Source organism: Acanthaster planci, linkage group LG21, assembly GCF_054643075.1.
Source record: "Acanthaster planci isolate LZ-2023a linkage group LG21, COTS_SCS, whole genome shotgun sequence".
Lineage (NCBI taxonomy): Eukaryota > Metazoa > Echinodermata > Asteroidea > Valvatida > Acanthasteridae > Acanthaster > Acanthaster planci.
Genome location: NC_141797.1, coordinates 1,195,854 through 1,213,381, shown reverse-complemented (window position 1 = coordinate 1,213,381; position 17,528 = coordinate 1,195,854). Strand labels below are relative to the sequence as shown.

At 43.0% G+C, this 17,528-nt stretch overlaps 1 protein-coding gene across 1 annotated transcript; it reads right to left on the bottom strand.

The window, feature by feature from the left end:
• Positions 1-4,742: 4,742 nt before the first annotated feature.
• Positions 4,743-17,491, bottom strand: LOC110982422 (uncharacterized). Its single transcript, XM_022240807.2, has 3 exons — positions 17,247-17,491; positions 7,575-7,711; positions 4,743-5,978 (listed from the first exon to the last, which is right to left on the bottom strand). The coding sequence occupies exons 1-3, from the start codon at positions 17,290-17,292 to the stop codon at positions 5,763-5,765; spliced, it is 399 nt and encodes a 132-aa protein (XP_022096499.1). The 5' UTR covers positions 17,293-17,491; the 3' UTR covers positions 4,743-5,762.
• Between the last annotated feature and the right edge of the window lie 37 nt (positions 17,492-17,528).

Sequence of the window (17,528 nt, the reverse complement as noted above, 5' to 3'; positions counted from 1 at the left end):
AAAATCCTCAATCAATTAACTGCGCATTTGTGTTTGCCTTCATGTAGCTATGAAATCTTCGTTTGGACTGATGTGGGATTTCATTATTTAAGATTCTCTTTTTTTTGCCAAAAAAGGGTGGCTTCCAAACAGTCATTCAATTGAAAGTCACTCCAGACCGATGCACGTGCATGGTTTCACTGCTGTTCATCTGGTTTCCGATCATTTGTTATACAAACTGGTCAACATTGCCCATAAAAAGTGAGAGGGTAAATCAACAAATGCGATCAAGTGTTCGCTCCTTAATTTCAAGGTAACGTCTTTGTGCTATCATACCTGAAATAGTGTTTACATTGATGGGTCAAATCACATATTCCGCGCTCTCTCTTTGGTCCTCTTAGAACGAGTATTGAGATCCCCCCCCAACCACTTACACGGTATTGTAACTTGGTATTGCTTGCAGGTTATGGGCGTCATCTTTCTCATGAGTCACCCCATTAAAGAGAAGCTCAACATTATACTTAAAAATCGCCAAAAATTTGTCAGACTTGAAACATGTCCACCACTCATTGACGACCGCGGTTAGATGTCGCACAGACTAATCATAATTACTTTCTTAGAGAAATGGAGAGGCCAACGAATTGCTCATAACTTGCCAAAGTTGTTTTTGTGCAAAGATTTACCTATTTCTATTTTTTGTTTATTTTGCTTTTGGTGGCTCATCGCTGTTTAATGGCCAACAGTCCGAAAGAAAGTCATCAATTTTACTTCAACTTTAGGAGAATTTCTGCACCCGTTTTCACCGCATGTTGTAGTCATAAAAGCAAGTCATCAACTTAGGAGTATGAGCTGGAAACGTACGGAAATTGTGTTTGCATGAATATATTTCCTTCATCGCTGTTTTTCATGCCGCAGTTGCGGGCGCTTGTTACAATTGATCATTCGTACACTGTGTGATTTCACTCTCTAGGTTTGCCATTAGATATTCTCTTGTGCTCAAGGTACAAACGAGACCCTGTACATAGGCCTATGTCACTAACACGCGAAAGCCACATCTAAAGTTAAGCAGGCCTATTTGCAGAAACGGCCAGAAATTACAGGTTTACACGGTCAATTTGAATGGCGCCACCACTGAAGGATGCACCGCCAAAATATTTGTGTCAGATAAGCACCCTTCTTTGTATAGGACAAAATCGGACTGGACGTGCCCTATATGGATACTGAGGGTGTTAAATTTACACCACAGTTTTTAAAGAGTGATGTCAGCCTTCTCTGGTTTCTGCTCTCCAGCCTCCAATTTTCAATGTTGTAATATTACGGAGCGACCCCGTCCTGACTGCTAAAAATTCTCAATGTAATGCACACTTTCACTTAACAATTTCTGAAGTTCCTAAAATTTCGATACAAAATAGCAACACACCTGTGTACGCGTGTGTAGACGAATACTCATATACAATGCACTCGTGGGAAAGCAGTTCAGCTGTGACATGCGTTTTCGTCTATAGTGTAATTCCACAACCAGGAATAGAAGCCATTACTGCGGTGGCCCAAAGCTCGTGCACAGGTGGTACGCGCGCGTTACATGCCTCTTTGACCAATAGGATGTCGTGATTTGCCAAAATGCACGCGCGCGTCAAGCTGAAGAATGCGCGTGTGAGTGCGGTGCCACCGCAGTTATGGCGTCTCCGCGGATTAGTCTATGACTGGCAGAGTTCGCACGGATTACTTTCTTCTTAATTAAACAACTTGAGTCAACTGACTTCAGTAGTTGGATGATTGGTTCATTGAAATTGAAAAAAAAATTGAAAGATTACCAGACAACAATTTCATCTGTCCTCAAAAAGTACACAAATGTATAGAAATTGACTTTAAGCAGTTATGAATTAACAAGATGAATCAAATAAATAATTTCCCGGAATGAATTTCACTTAGGACTTTGGTATTACGTGTGCATTGAAACCAAAAATATGGCGACTTCTAAAGTGTGAGGGTTGCACTATACCAAATACGCGCCTACAAAAATACGGTGCAAAATTGGACCGAAATAGCACCGCCTGTTGACTCTCGTTAAGAGGTTGGCCACTTTTTTTTTACTGGCAACTCAAGATTATAGCCAGAAGATCACTTTTCGTTTCAATTTCATGGGGGTTAGCCAAGAAAATCCTTTTTTTTATTCGCCTTTCAAGGAAGATACCCCCCAAACAGCAGTAAAACTAAGCGCTCATTTCTGAATGTAGCCGCCCACCTCTATCCAAAATAGGCCCGCAATTTGGGGCCTGTTGTGAAAGAAATTCTCTGAAATGGAAACTATCAGTCCCAAATTCGGGATTTATAGAAATATTTTTATGATGCCTCCTGATTATGGCCTGTCTTATTGTAAAGACCCCGTGGGATCACAAAATATTAATGACCTTGCGCGCAGATATACAACCATTTGGTGGAATGCACCCTGAGCCGAAATTCCCATGCCCATTGAACAACGCCCTCTATTGACAAACACACGACTTAAAACACGGACAGACGGAGGTCAGTGTTTTACACCCTGCCAATGGACATTTACGACATGCAACCACACCAACTGGGGATCGAACCACTGTACCCTTCCATCTGACACAGTGGTCGAGTTCGGGCGGCCTGTTCTTGACACGGGTTTTTTGTTCTCGCGCTCGAACGGTGGGAACACGACTCAAGAACGCTGTTTTGGGAACAGGATCACACACCACACCATCAGTAAACCTATTTTCAACTTTGGTTTCACTGTTTCAAAGGGTATTTTAATGCTTTTGGGAGTTGTTATGCTAATGAGTATTTTCATTTTCATGAGCAATACTGTGATGTCATCTCAGGAAGAAGCCTCAGTGTATTGGTTTGAACAGAGTTTTTGTAGGTTTGCCTGGATTACGTTTTCTTTTCTTTGCTGACTGCTGTTTATGTGAATGGCAAAACGAAATCATCAATTCCCCTCTCAGAAATTCTTTTCAGTACGAAAATTCTGGCTTCACGATTTGAACAGAAATACTTACACAGGGAAGCATGTCTTCCCAAGATGACTTCAAAGCAACAGCGCCCTCAGTTGTCAGGGAAAACATAGATAATTTTGATTGTTCAAAAGTGGGCACTTTTCAATGCATTTAACCAAATAGGAATGTGTGAGAGTTTTCATATGTATAAGAAAAGTACAAAGTTGCAGAAAATTGTTTTAGAAGAAACATTTATTGTAGCTACACTTAAGTAGCTCCAGGCAACAACCCAACACTTACGACAATGGCTTGTCTAGTCACCCAAGAGCGTCACCATGTTTGGCCCTTTTGGTAAAAGAGAGTGGCCTTTTGGTCTCGATCGAGCAGATGCACTCCCCCATCGGTTGAAAAGAGCCGTGTTGGTCGGGAGTTTTATATTAGTTACTGTTCTCACGAAGTGACGCCAATGTCCAAAAATGATTTTTGTCGATTTCCATTTTTTTCTCGATATTCTCTTTTACAGTATCGTGCTTGACCACTTGACATCCCACAAACCAAACATCATTAATGTTAGTTACATTATTAAATGTTGCTGAAGGCAAACATCGTGAAAACAGCATTTTGCATTTTCAGAAAGAGACGCAACGCTTAACGTCCTTTGAACATGTGCAAAATGTATTGCAAGGAAATGGCTGAAAAGTAGGTCAACTGGGATTTTCGTTTTCACGAAGTGACGTTAGCTTTGTTACGTTCACAGTTGTGCGCGCGTAAAGACACGATCACCTCCCTGTGATTATTATACACCGACCAGGACCAGGACGTTTTCGCGAAGTGACATTAACATTTGCTGATTAATTTTGGCTAATTAGCCCCTGTTTTCATGCTACTTACTAGGGTTAATTAATTAAGAAGACGAAAAACAGAGGGCTGAATGCGCGGTTTGACTCGTCAATGCAAAGAGTGTTTGAGGTATGTTAGCACAGAAACATTGCCTTAAAATTAAGGACCGATCACTTGATCGCATTATTTTGTTGATTTGCCCTAAAACTTTTTATGGGCACTTTTGATCAGTTTTTATGACAAATAATCGGAAACCAGATAAACAGCAGCGAAACCATGCACGTACATCGGTTTGGAATGACTTTCAATTGAATGACTGTTTGGAAGCAACACTTCGTTTAGCAAAAAAAAGAGAATCTTAAATAATGAAATCCTACATTAGTCCAAATGGAGATTTCATAGCTACATGAAGGCAACCACAAAAGCGTAGATAATTGATTGAGCATATTACAAGAAACAACCTCTGACAATTGGTCAGTCTCTACTCACGCTGAGTACTGGGAATGCTACTCAAGTAAAGCAAGGCTATTTTCACCCCACGGCCATTTTGGACCTTGCTCCTGGAATCCATCCTTTTAAAAACTCTCAGAGTCCTAATTGGAAGGGGCTATCTTCGCCTTGTTTACTATAATCCTGTCCAAGTAACATGGCTCCAACTGGCATCGCATGCAAGCCCGGGAGAAAAGTAGCCGCCGAGTCGTTATCTCAGGAGCAGCTTCCTCAGGAGCGCGCGTCCAACCGCAGAAAGCAAATTAATTAAAAATGCCGCCCTCTTTTTCCGTTAGCGATAGAAATATCTTGAGTTGAAATCTACTACTCAAGTCGCGTAAGTACGTTTAACCTGCCTTCTCAACTGAAACTTACTCGTTGTAATTGCATTTGGATAGAACAGCTTTGGCTACTATTCAAAATGACTGAAGAGAAACACAAGTGTGAAAGAATTACCAGCAAAAGAAACAAAAGTCACTAACAAAACTCCACACATTTTTAATACATCATCATTACCGACGTCAGATTATATACATCAGCAATTCAGTAATCGTACAAAACATAGTAAGAACACAGACAACCTGACTTCACGAGGAAAAGACCGCTTTGCGTTTCCCAACAAACTACATTTAGAGAAAGTACAAGATTTCAACCTCCAATGGGTCACCGACTACCAAAATTGTAAAAAAGAAACACAGGAACCATTGACGGTTTAAACACAATCGATTCCACCAAATATTAACCAATTCCTGACGTACCACACAAAGCCTTCGTGTGTACATTAAAAGCGTTCCATGCATGGCAGAACGGGACCAACAAAGGTCAACAATGTACCGGACAGCCAGAATTTTGGCGATTGTACAGTAGCCAGCAGAAGCAGAAGCACTGGTGATTAATTTTCAATTGGTACTAAAACATCGGAGCTTATCCCGTGCAGGTGTCTTGACATTAAGAAAAAAAATGAGTTGTTTTGAATGATTGAAACAAAATCACATATCTGAGAGTTCGGTGCCGTCATTAGTAGCTTCTTTGTACAGTTGCCTATAAAAGCATGTGACTTAAACCAACCAATCACTGAATTGGAGCTGTGTGTGCAGCCTTCACTGTGCAATAAAATCCTAGATTATTCAGATGCTCGACTGTAGTCGACAGTTGTCAAACCAATCACGGTGCTGGGGGCATCGGCATATGTTTTGATCTGCACTCACGCGCACACACAGGTGATTTTCTGCATGATTTATTGCTCGATTTAAACAATCAAAAATGAAAACCGTTTTCCAAAAACATAGGCCAAACGCCTGGCAAGGGATGAATAAAATGAAAACCGTTTTCCAAAAACATAGGCCAAACGCCTGGCAAGGGATGAAGAGTGCTACTCATAGCACACTGGATTCGACTAAATTGGAAGCACGCTGTGTCCAACCGATTCATGATGGTTCAAAAGTCTCTTACATACTGGGCAGTCGGTACACACCATCGGTACGAGAAATGCCTCTACGAGGTGAAGACCCAGGCAGACACCAACATGGCGACTGCGGCCAGCAGGTTAAAGGTCACCGAGGATGCGCTGTTGCAGAGGTCGCCGGTGCAACAGTGCTGGCAAGCGGTGATCCCCAAAGCGGAGTTGCACTCGTTCAGGCAATTGGTTATGGTCACGTTGGAACACTCGCGGACATAGCCTTCCAGGTCGCCGATTTTAGAGTAGCTTTTCTGAAGACAAGAAATGAGAATATGAGTATTAAAAAGTGCAATGCCTGGTATCCAGGTTTGAGCGCCCTCTGTCACTCGTGGTCCCATAAGGAAAATTAACAGTCCAAGCAATGAATGGTTTGAAAAGCACTTACAACGTGGAATTTTCAAGTTCTCCTATTCAACGCATGGAAAAGATTTAGTATCCATTTTATCTGAGGGGTATTGAAATTAAGTGCTTTTTTACGTTGAAAATTTCCCGTGCTTTTCCGGACAAATAAGGGCGCTATTTTGAGATGCCATTCGCGGTACAGGTGTTCCGTTCAAACTGTGAAACAAAGATGCGTGTGCGAGTTTGTTTTTGAATTTAGTTGGGGACCCTGAACGGTAGAGGACAATAAGGTCCCGGATTCACAACTGTGTACAAAACGTATGGCCGGTCTTCCAAAAAAAGCCAAAGTACGAACGAAAGAGGAACAAGACGGGGTCCCCAGTTGCAAATGCGTGGCATACATAGTGTGGACCTCTGCACAGAAGAAGTCCACATAATGTAGGGTGCGATGGCGTTGTGTGGACTCGCACACAATGTTTTCTCCTCTTAGTAAAGCATTTTCAGAGGCATTTTGGGGTCAAGGTTATCTGTGGCAAAATGAGGAGGAACAGTCCGGGAAATCATCAAAAATCCAGCTCGAAGGAGTTATCCTAGTTGAAGAGAGAGGAGTATTTTCCTCAAAGTTTCCTTAACCACAGGAGAACAAAGGAATTTCCACATTTTGTATGTAAAACTGTGTGGGTGCGTGTGTGTGAACATTCCAGAGACCATGTTAATGATGGTTTAATTGCTGCGGAGTGCATAATACGTTTTCAAAGAACTTTTGGGGCCACCAAAATATTTAAAGAAATTATATATCCATCACTTTTTATGCCGGATTAAAAATCACTCTGCCTGAAATGAGATGACGGCTGTGCTCATGAATAAGGAATTACTTCTTGGCATAAAAAGCATCAAATGGGAATTGCACAACATTGAAAATACGGTTTTTTAAAACACAGAGGTGATTCTCAAAGGAGCGTAGCCCGATTCATACAAGCTGCATTGCAACAGACGCTTTATGTTGCTTCCAAGGCGTTATCGACACTGCTATGCGGTTTGACCTCAATATAGTGCTATTTTCTCATCAGCAGAAACGTAGTGCATCAGGCTGAATGCAAGAGGGCTTTTAGAAGCGCTGCTTGCAAAAAAAGTTATGAAAAAGAGTTATATCCTCTCTGTGGCACCTTAAGGACGTAGGTTTAGTTTTGGGGGATTCGGGGTAAGTTTCAAAATTCTCTCATCCACCTGTTTTTTTTCTCATTCAAACTGCCATTTCCACGTGCGATTCTGGCTTGCACAGGCTGTTGAGATGCTGAAAATTACCGAGAGGGGCAGCGTTGGCTAACATGGCTAGAATCAGTCAAGAGCTTGTTTTTGTTTGAGTTTTTGTTCTTGTTTTGTTGGCAATTTTTATATTATATTTCTTTGCCTTTTTGGTTTTGTTTTTCTAGGTAATAGAAATAATTTAAATGTCTCTGCTGGTTTTTTGTAGTGTCCCTCTTGTAGTTTTAAGAGTTACTTACCACGCATTCTCCATTACAGGTTTGAATGGATGCTTGAGCTGCCGCGTTCTCCTCGTCAAACGGGTCGTTACACCAAGTGTTGAGGGCGGGTGAGATGGCACCAGTGCAGGCGTAGCATCGAACAGCGTACGATCCAGCTGGTAACACACAATATCATGAATATGCATGAGTGCAGTGGTAAGGACTAATTCGAAAATGTATAACGAAGCAAATATCAATCTCCCGACAGTCGATGGGTTCTAGATGTAGTCAGTCCGACCCAATGCACCAATTCAAAGTAAAGAATTAAGCACCCGAGCGGTGTTAAACTTTCAGGCGTTGTTGCAACAGCGCATGCCACAAAATGAAACGCGTCGACAGTCATTCGGGAATACGGCTGGCGCAAGGTCTGCAAGATCATTTGGGAACAAACCTCTTACAGGGAAGACCTCGCAAGCGCGTCATATCGGACATGCGCCGCTGTATGCCGAACCGAATTTACATCTTTTCTCTTTGGGCACACTGCGCCCTCTCTTGAAACCCGTAACAGCAAAGCTGTACAACAATGGATTATCCCAAGAACCGGAACTCTGTGAGTGCGAAGCCGAAAACGCCCTCTGCCGGTGGGTATTTTTCGCACAATCATGAAGTAGTGTCACTCAGAAGATTTGCATCAATTCTATTATAGTGAAATGAATCGGTGCTAATGTAAACTGGACACAAATTTCATGCGCGGGAGGATGTTTTGTTTATGCACAGATCGAACTCGGAAGCTAACCAAAAACTGTGCACAAAAAGTTAGGGTTGCGTAACAAAAGAAAATTTGTGTTTGTTTTCTCCTCACAGTAAGCAGTCATAAAGTAACGACATCAGTGTCATGAATCTTTAAAACTGGCACCATGAAGGAACATGAGACAGCGTGCTTGTCACTCAGGAACGATTTCCTTCGGCGAGAGATCGCCGCGTGTGCGTACAACTTCGTCCACGTTGGGCGTGGGATGCGCCAAGTGCATGCCACCCGGGACCTTCTAGCGAAATTGTAATTAAAGCTTTCGCGCGAAGTGTGGCAACTTTCAAAGTAGCTTTCCCCTTTTCCCGGTGAGGGAGGTGTTTCCCGGAACTTACTCTGGTGCCTCGCGCACTCATTGCCTGTATAAGCCCAATCACTACCCTTACTCCGAACACATATGTAAATGCAGGCAGCGTGTACATGTACATGTATTTTGTGTTATCAACTTAACTGCTACGGAGTATGGCTCGAAAAACCTCGACTGCGCTGTCTGCCGACTGGGGCATCAAATGAAGCAATAAACATGCACGTACGTCAGTTGGAGTCACTCGGGCTCCAACTTGACGAAACGGTCCTCAAGACGACAGATGACTAAACCATGCTCCGCTGCCTTGAGCAAAACCACGGCAAACCCCAGAAGCGCCGCGTTGTTTTGGACTATCTCACGGCAAGACTCGCTTCAAAAACGAAAACGCAAGCACGTAGAGACACTCCTTATCAGTACAAATGTGATGTTTTAACTCAATCCGACATATGTTTGTTTATTTTTTTATTGTTAGGGTCACCGGAAGTTCAAGGATGCACGAGCAAGCCCTCATACACTTAGGTGTACGGTGTAGCACCGGCATCGCAGGGGGAAAGTATGATGGGAAGCTGACCCCTCTCGGAATAATGAGTGCTACGCGAGTACATGGACGGTATATGTCTGACTTTGGCAAAATTGGTGTCAAAGAGTTACTAAAGGAAACAAATAAAAGACAGGATAGAGGAAAAAAGGGGCTAAGAGTTCCTTAATAACTCCTAAAGGCTCGGCTTCTGAAGATACATGTACTGCTTGCTCGAAAACCAGTGGTGGGGGGGGGAGGTTCGGCCCTGGCTCTTTTCGGGTTAAACACAACTTTGTGGGGCCATTTTATGAACTAAAAAGAGATTGAACTCAACTCACGACGAACTCCGCACGTGTGAGGGCACAAAGAAATTCCCTGGGTTGGCATCGGATTGCATACGCCGTTTTAAGTGATCTAGCGCATGATAACCGAGTGATCCGCGCTGTTTTGCTGTACGACCCCCCAGACATTTGTGACCGTATTTGCTTGGCCACGACAGCCGGAGTTGCCATCTACTTTCACCCATATCCATGCATGCATGCTTGGAGTCGGGGTTCACCTCAAAATTGCACATTTGCCCCGTTCCTTTGAAAGAGGGCGGCATTTTCACCTACATCGAAAGCTGTGTGAGATTTTTGGAACACAGTGAATTTTCATTTCACGGCGTGCCATAGTTTTGCCAGCCACTGTTGGGCAAAAATACGACTGAGACGAGAAGAATGGCAAACATCAAAAACACACGAACAACTTACAATGGCGGCGTTGGTGGTGTGGTACAATACCACCGCCAGATCTCCTAAGACTTCGATGTCAGAGTTTGCAGTCAAGTGCGTGCTGTCTGGCCGATCTCTTTACGTTTCGCTCGACTTCATGCATTAAAGCCGTCCTTTAGAAAAATCATAATTTGCATTTGATCGTTGCACAAACACAATCGCGTTCAGGGGAAGTAAATTTATGTCGGAGCTACCGAGTTATTGCGCAGATGAAAAAAAAAACACGCACCTTTAAAACTACTCCGCAAACAAAAGTCCAACTTTTTGGAGGCTGATTTCGCCGCAGAGAAAAAAAATAGCACCTTTGTTCACGGGATAACGCGCGGTCAGTCGTCCAGCGACACATTTTCTCCGACAACAATCGGTCTTTCTCTATTTGGCTACCCTCCCCCCATCAAGGCACTGTCCATCTTTACGGCTTAGTGAGACATTCATCAAAGCGAGGCCGACTGCAATTTTAATTTGCCCTTCAAGCAAGGATGGTCCGAGCGGTTCTTAACCCCCGGAAAATGCTACTGTGAAATCTGCAATATTGCTCGGTGTTTCACAACAGCTGTTCACTGTCAACGCATTTCCACGGTAAACACTAACGTATATTTGCCCTTAACTTCGCTTTGCGTGTTGACCCGAACTGGACCTTGTTCACTTTCGTTCATTTGTCATTCTTTATACATGAACATTTGACTTTATTTTGAGACAATCTCAGTGCTTTGTGCGTCCAGTTTTGCAAACAAATGCAACCTTTGTCTTAAAAAGACACGTAGATACCGTAGATAACAAATTAAAAATCTTCTTTTCTTGAGTACCAACCATGCTTATATCATACCAGTGTTAAATGAAGGATGCGTGGCTCTGAAAGTACAACTATGGTAGGCCTACGTGTACTTGTAATCATGCATAACACAAGTAGATCAAAATTAATTGCTTCACTATTGCACTTGATGGAAACCCTTAAAAATCATGTTGTCTGTACTCAATGACCACAGTTACTCCCTGTTGCTGTTGTTGCTAAATATGTATTAACATTAATTAGCTGAGACTTACTGTCACATTTACTGCCATTGCTGGCCGATAAAGGACTGCGATCTGCCGTTTCATTACTGGCACCCGCGCTGCCTGTTAAGCATCGTGACATTTTCAGTAAGTAATTAATATGCAGTGTAAACTCCTGTTTAAAACAAAACTGCGAAAAAGAACAAATGGTACGTCATGGACAAGTGGAACTTGATTGAAGTTAATCCACAATATACTAAAATCTCGCATCTCTTGTGGGGAGAAACAGGAAATAGAAATGTCCACGTTTTCTCCTCCGTGAAAGCGCTTTTCCATATGCGCGTCAACACTTGTGCCAAGCATTGCGTATCCGTGTGGATGGCTCCCTGGCGATTTTGTGGGCCGACCGCTGTCAATGGAATCGATTTTGTTGTCCGTGAAAGTGAAACGGACGAACGCATCGTGTACGCAACGCACCAAAAAAACGTGGACATAGAAATAAAAGGCGCCTTTACAAATTTGTTCCAAACTTCCAAGCCTTACGAATCTGTTCCAAAACCAAAATATCGTTACACAAAATCCCAAGCCTACGGTCCTCTGGCAAATTGACCTCAGGCTCAAGTGCGGTTGGGATGTGGTTCCCTGCCAAGGCCAAACTTCAGGAAATAGCTACAAAGAAGGACAGGAGAAAAGCCAGAGGTTCTTGTGGTAGCGACGAAACAAAGGAACTTGTTCCAACGATCAGGTTGCTGGACAAACGCTCCCCAGTTAAATGTATTTCCCTTCGATAAACGTACTTAATAAGCAAGGCGAAAAAAAATCACCGAAAATTTGATACATAATTCCCCGACCGACGCTGCCATGTAGAGATTTTTGTGGATCCATGATCCCAAAGACTTTTTATCCCGCAGTATCGAAACACCGTGTATCTTAAATTTCACATGCATCGATGGTTTTTATCTTTAGTGTCAGAATTAATAATTTTATACTTCGCTTGCAAACCGAGTTACCTGACGACCGCCTGATTCAATTTCACTGCTGCCCAACTTGTTAAGCGATTCGCCAGCTTCAGAAGAAATTTTGCCTCCTGATTAAAACTCTTCCCATACACAAATTACGTGTACGTATGGTGGTTATGCCTCATTGTAACCTAAACATGCGCACTGCGCAACACCAGCGCGTCCACGTTTTCGTAATACAGAGTGTGAAATTCACTGTAGACGGGCTTGTCCGGTTCGTAAGTGACTTCGTCACAAAGGCGGACGCGCCACGTTTGCAGGCTCTCATTGGACAATTGCTGAAATCGCGCGTTAACTTCCGGTTCCAGGTAAACAGCGATCAATGCATGTAACCCTATGAGCTGTGCACGTGTGTAGTGGGCGTGGTTTAAACTGAAGTGACGTCACACTTACAAACCGGAATGCTTTTCCTGTCACATCGCGCGACACGCGCCGCGCTTGCCAATTTTCATGAAAGGAGGTTTTTCAAGGAGTGTGCCAGGCACGGACCATTGGTGCGGCTAAAGGGGTTTCACTTTAACACGTGGCAAAGGTGATCGACAAAATCGTCTGTAAAATGAGTGCAATTTTAAGTGCAACTTATTTGTACTTTTTCATCAAAAATGTCTGTATGTCTGTATAAAGGGAAGCAAAGATAAAATTTAAATATGCACCTTGGTGTCTCAGCTCATCTCATAATCATTTGCGTTTTGTTTAATATTGTAAAGGGTACTGCTCAGCCTTTATGGTTATGTTAATCAGTATCTCCATATTCATGAGCAAAACCGAGGTGTAATCCCGGAAAGAAAACCTCAATGCTATCCTGATACAGGCTCAAATGACTGCTGGGAAGGTTTTCCTAGCCTAAATTTGCTTTCCTTTGGTTATGTATTGCTATGGGTGCACAGCAATAGGCAAGCAAGTGACCCTATCTCAGAAATGCTTTCAGTTCGTAAATTTTGCGTTCACATTTGGATTAGAAAAACCTATTCCGTCAACGATGTTTCTCCAGTTGAAATCACAGCAACACCGCCCTCAGTGGGCCAGGAAAACATGGATGATTATTTCTTCCTTCAATTCACTTAGCCGAACGGGGACGCTAAATAATTTTCACACAACAGCACAAAGTTTAAGAAAAGTTGTGGCTACGAAATGCAACGCTGCTACATTTTAAAGATCCAAGTTAACGTCTGTACAACATTAAATCCCAGCCTAATTATCGGTAGCACTTAAATAACATCATGCACTTCTATGGACAAAGGAGTGTTTATAATTGAAGTCACACTTTCCACACATCTCTTCGGTGGGAAAGACCCTAACGAGGTTTCCACATGGTCGACCAACAATATACATGTACACAAAGCTGATGAAATTCTTTCGTTTCGTACACCCAAAAACCTAACAACGTCCATTCTGAGAGCCAACACCAGCGTGACGCGTAGATGCAAAGGTATAGAAATATTGTCATTGCCTACTTGTTTTTCCTGTCAGATGGGGGAAGTCTACCTTAAGGTTACCCATGGGCACAGAGGGGTGTATAGGTTCGCGCTATTTTGCAAATCCAGGTGCAAATCCTTTTCATTTTCGTTTTCAATGCCGACACATATTTTCAGATCGTTTCCCCTTCACGTTCTGCCCAAATAATGCACTTTCGTTTTCCGCGTTCCCACGCAAGTTCTTCTGGGATTTTTTTTCCCTCACACGAAGCGATCGTCTCTCTCTGTCTCTCTCTGAAGATGGCCCGCAGAAGTTCACTGCTTTTACCAAACATTCCAGTTCCCACTCAAAGCTCAAGCATTTCATTACGAGCATTTGGCTCTGGGAATCACGCTCCTTACACAATTGCCCTTTTCCTATCGGGTCAAGGACTCAAAGCAAAGGTAAGTACAATGCAGGCTGCAGGTTCGCGCCATTTTGTAAACGGGTGCGGCTCGTCAAATTACTTTCGTTTTCGTTTCCCCTTTCGTTCTGCACAAGAATGTACTTTTGTTTTCCGCATTCCATGCATGTTCTGGCGGGAAACTTTTCCCAGGTGGAATGCATTGTCTTGCTCTGTAGAGGGTGCGTGGATTCTGTGGATATTCTCTATTATTCCCAACAACCCATGCGCCATTCAAATCCCGAGCATCTCACGAGCTTTTTGTTCTCAACCGCGATGAGCTGACGCCACAAATTCAATGGATTTCAACTGAAATGCGCCGTAAACTAGAGCTTTTGTCGCGGACCAGATGTTTCAACAATCAATGCACTTTTTTTGGAAAAGAGCAACGGCAAAAGTACCTTTGATAAAAGGGCATCGTTTGAATATATAACGGGAGCATTTTTGAGATTCGACCATACACTGCAGCCATTTAATTTACTCCCATTAACTGCAAGCGCTGAACCCTACCCAATTTTTCCTGTTGATGGCCACACCCCATCGAAGAAACTAGCGCGATGTGCAGGGCCCATTTCTGGCCGTTTTTGTTTTCGACAAATACAAACTGACAATCCTTTCAGTTGTCTTTCTTGGTAACACTCCAGTCTACGCCGGGCCGAAGAATAATTCAATACCAGAAGAGATTACAATCCGCGGTTCTGTACGAGCACGCAATGTTGGACCTGCTATGACAGTGGTAAATGTACACTTTGCCCGCAACGAAATGCGGAAACCGAGAGAGCTTAAACTCCTATAATAGGGATATCCTGCCGAGTTGCATAGTACATGGTCTACAATATTTATGAACCCTCCCCCCGGAAACCCCTGATACCAGCGATAGTGGGTGCTCCATCTTCACATCCTGGGTTAGCATACCCTAAAGACAGATGGAAAATTCAGTTGGGGTAGGCACACGTAGGCTCTGACAGGGTGCTACATCATGGTACACGCTTTACAATGGTGTTACCTATTTTCCGGGACGCATCTCGGTGTACAAAAACTATTTGCCAACGTCTTAACATTTTAACAGTGTCAAAGCTTTCTGGACAGCTGAAGGCAAGGCTGGTGTTGTGAGGTAACTCGATCGGGGAATACAATGTTCGGTATAAACGAATTTCTGTTCAGGCTGGAACTGAAAACATTTCTGAAAAATGGCTCGTTCTCATGGCCACAACAGTGAATCCCGAAAGACATGGACATGTTGCTCAGCAAAGTACCTCAATTTTTGGCATTGGGGGGGCATCCTTACGGGGAATAGGACATCACAGTTCTGCTCATGAATACGGAAATTGGCATTAACAAACAAAACCACTGAGGCATCAAAATCACACAATGTTTAAAAGAAAAAAAAACACACTTAACTGAAACAGTGAAATTCATTTTCAAGATCAGAACTTTAAAACAACTGCATTGCATAGACCCCAGAATAAATATCGCCACGCGATATGGTTGGTATAGCGATTTACGAACCCATCCCACCATAAAATCAAATCTCTGCAGTCGGATTACCAACGGTGTTGCCGAGCAGGGCCAGAAGGCTTAGCAGGGGTCTCTTTTATTTTTGTTCCCTTGTTACCACAGAATGTCTTTAGATAAGAATGTTTTTGTCTGGATGCCATTTCCCTATGGTTCGATAACGGGCGAGGCCACCACCGGAAAGCCTTAAGAGTACATGTACAGTACATGTCGCTGGTCACCCGTGGTTCGTGAGGGCACCAAGGACACCACCGCTCCGGCTCAGACTCAGACTGAACGGAATTCCAGACCAAAAGAGCATTATCATAATGGGCCAATCTGGTCAGCTGAGTTCCGACATGGATCCACGACCTGCGCACTACCGGCAGTAAACGAAAAGTTGTGACAGAAAAACAACCTGGAGTAAATGAACCCAAACTTGAAACAAACAGGAGAAATAGTTTCACGTGTGTCTATGCGGTTCAAATGTCCATCAACTTAAAGCTCATTGCCTAGCCTAGGGAAGCCCGGTTCTATTTAATTTTTGTGAGATTAACGGATGACTTTTGAACTTTGAAGACATTTCCGTCCTGAGATGAACTTTCCTTAAAAATAGTCGTGAATCTCAACATTTCTTGAAAACTGATCCCTATAATATATATTCCGTTGAAAATAGAGCCATTTGAAGGTTACTTTTTTCAAAAATACAAGTTGACATTTCTGTTACTGTCTTAAGACCCTCTTAATTTTAAAGTGGAGCGCATTACGCTCAATGATCAAAAAATGCTAAGAGGTTTTCACACAGCTAAACGTGCGTCATGGAAAAGCATTTAAGACTTGTTTTGGAGTATAAAAAGGATGAAGCCCAAAGCGCCGTTTTGAAAAAATTCCACATACTGACGCTAGAAATTGCAAATGTATTCCCTACAGTGACCTCGCCGTCATTATGCGCTATTAAAACCCCAAGGCAAGGAGTTGACCAAGATGGACAAATTGTAAGCACAAGAAAGGCCGGGTGTCCTGTACATGTACACCTATTATATTGGACAGGGCTTTACGAATCCGTGTGACGAACAGACATGAAAGTGGAAAGAAGTCCACATATGGACGACAAAAATTACAAGTGTATTCCCTACAGTGACCCGTTAGCCGTCAGAAAGCAAAACCATGCCCAGAAAAGTTCAATTAAGAGGGAAAATACCAAGTCGTTTACTGCGAAAACACTTAAAATTTTTCAGACCAGTTTCATAGGTTTTGTGCATGGGTTATCAAGTGGCGTCCGTATGGAAATGCCTTTTTCCCTTTTGTTTTTGGCAGTGCAACGCTTCCGTACACTTCACCTGGACCGCAAACACGTCTTTTAATTGACTTGGCCAGCAATTCTGACGTAAGCAAAGCCAGCGCCACTGACCGATCGCCGCACAATGACGGCACACGCGACCTAGAGTGACCTCGCCGTCATTATGCGCTTTTAAAACCCCAAGGCAAGGAGTTGACCAAGATGGACAAATTGTAAGCACAAGAAAGACCGGGTGTCCTGTACATGTACACCAATTATATTGGACAGGGCCTCACGAATCCGTGTGACGAACAGACATGAAAGTGGAAGGGTGTATACGTAAACACGTGCCGCTCCACATGACAAAAGAGAGATTCACAATTTTGGTTCTTTTTTCACAAACCGCACGACACTAAGTCTTCAGAGCTCTATTCTCATACTTTAAGTTCACGTGCACCTGATTAAGGCTGGATGATGCTTGAAACTTCTCTCATTTATGAAGAGAAGCTAACGAAATCATCGAAAGGAATTAAAGTTACTAATGATTCCTGTGACGAGTAAAAGGTAAAGGTTTCATGGGGTTTTCTGTTTCCATATAATATAGGCCTACATCTCCAAAAAAGAAAGTGAATACTACAGAAGAAGGAGAGAACCACGTACCCACACAGACGGAGAGCGTCAACATTGAAAGCAGCAGAACCTTCATGGTGCTTGGTTTCGTTTCTGGTTTACCACAAGAGCGAGAGTTTTAGGTCTCCAACTTTGAAGATTCCTTCCTTGCAAGAAGTGTTGTAATCGGTCTGCCTTCAATGTCCACTTGCACTTGGATGACAACAGAAGGGAAGTGTTGCAAAATGAACGCGCAATGTTAAGAATATGGCAGTAGCGGCAAGGACGCCAACCTGCTTACTGCCACATTCCACCGTTTACGCGAAAAAAATA

Coding starts and splice junctions, on each gene's coding strand:
- LOC110982422 (XM_022240807.2), bottom strand. CDS start 17,292: ATGAAGGTTCTGCTGCTTTCAATGTTGACGCTCTCCGTCTGTGTGG. Junction 7,712..17,246: donor GACGCTCTCCGTCTGTGTGG/GTACGTGGTTCT, acceptor GTGTGTTACCAG/CTGGATCGTACGCTGTTCGA. Junction 5,979..7,574: donor CCTGTAATGGAGAATGCGTG/GTAAGTAACTCT, acceptor TCTTGTCTTCAG/AAAAGCTACTCTAAAATCGG.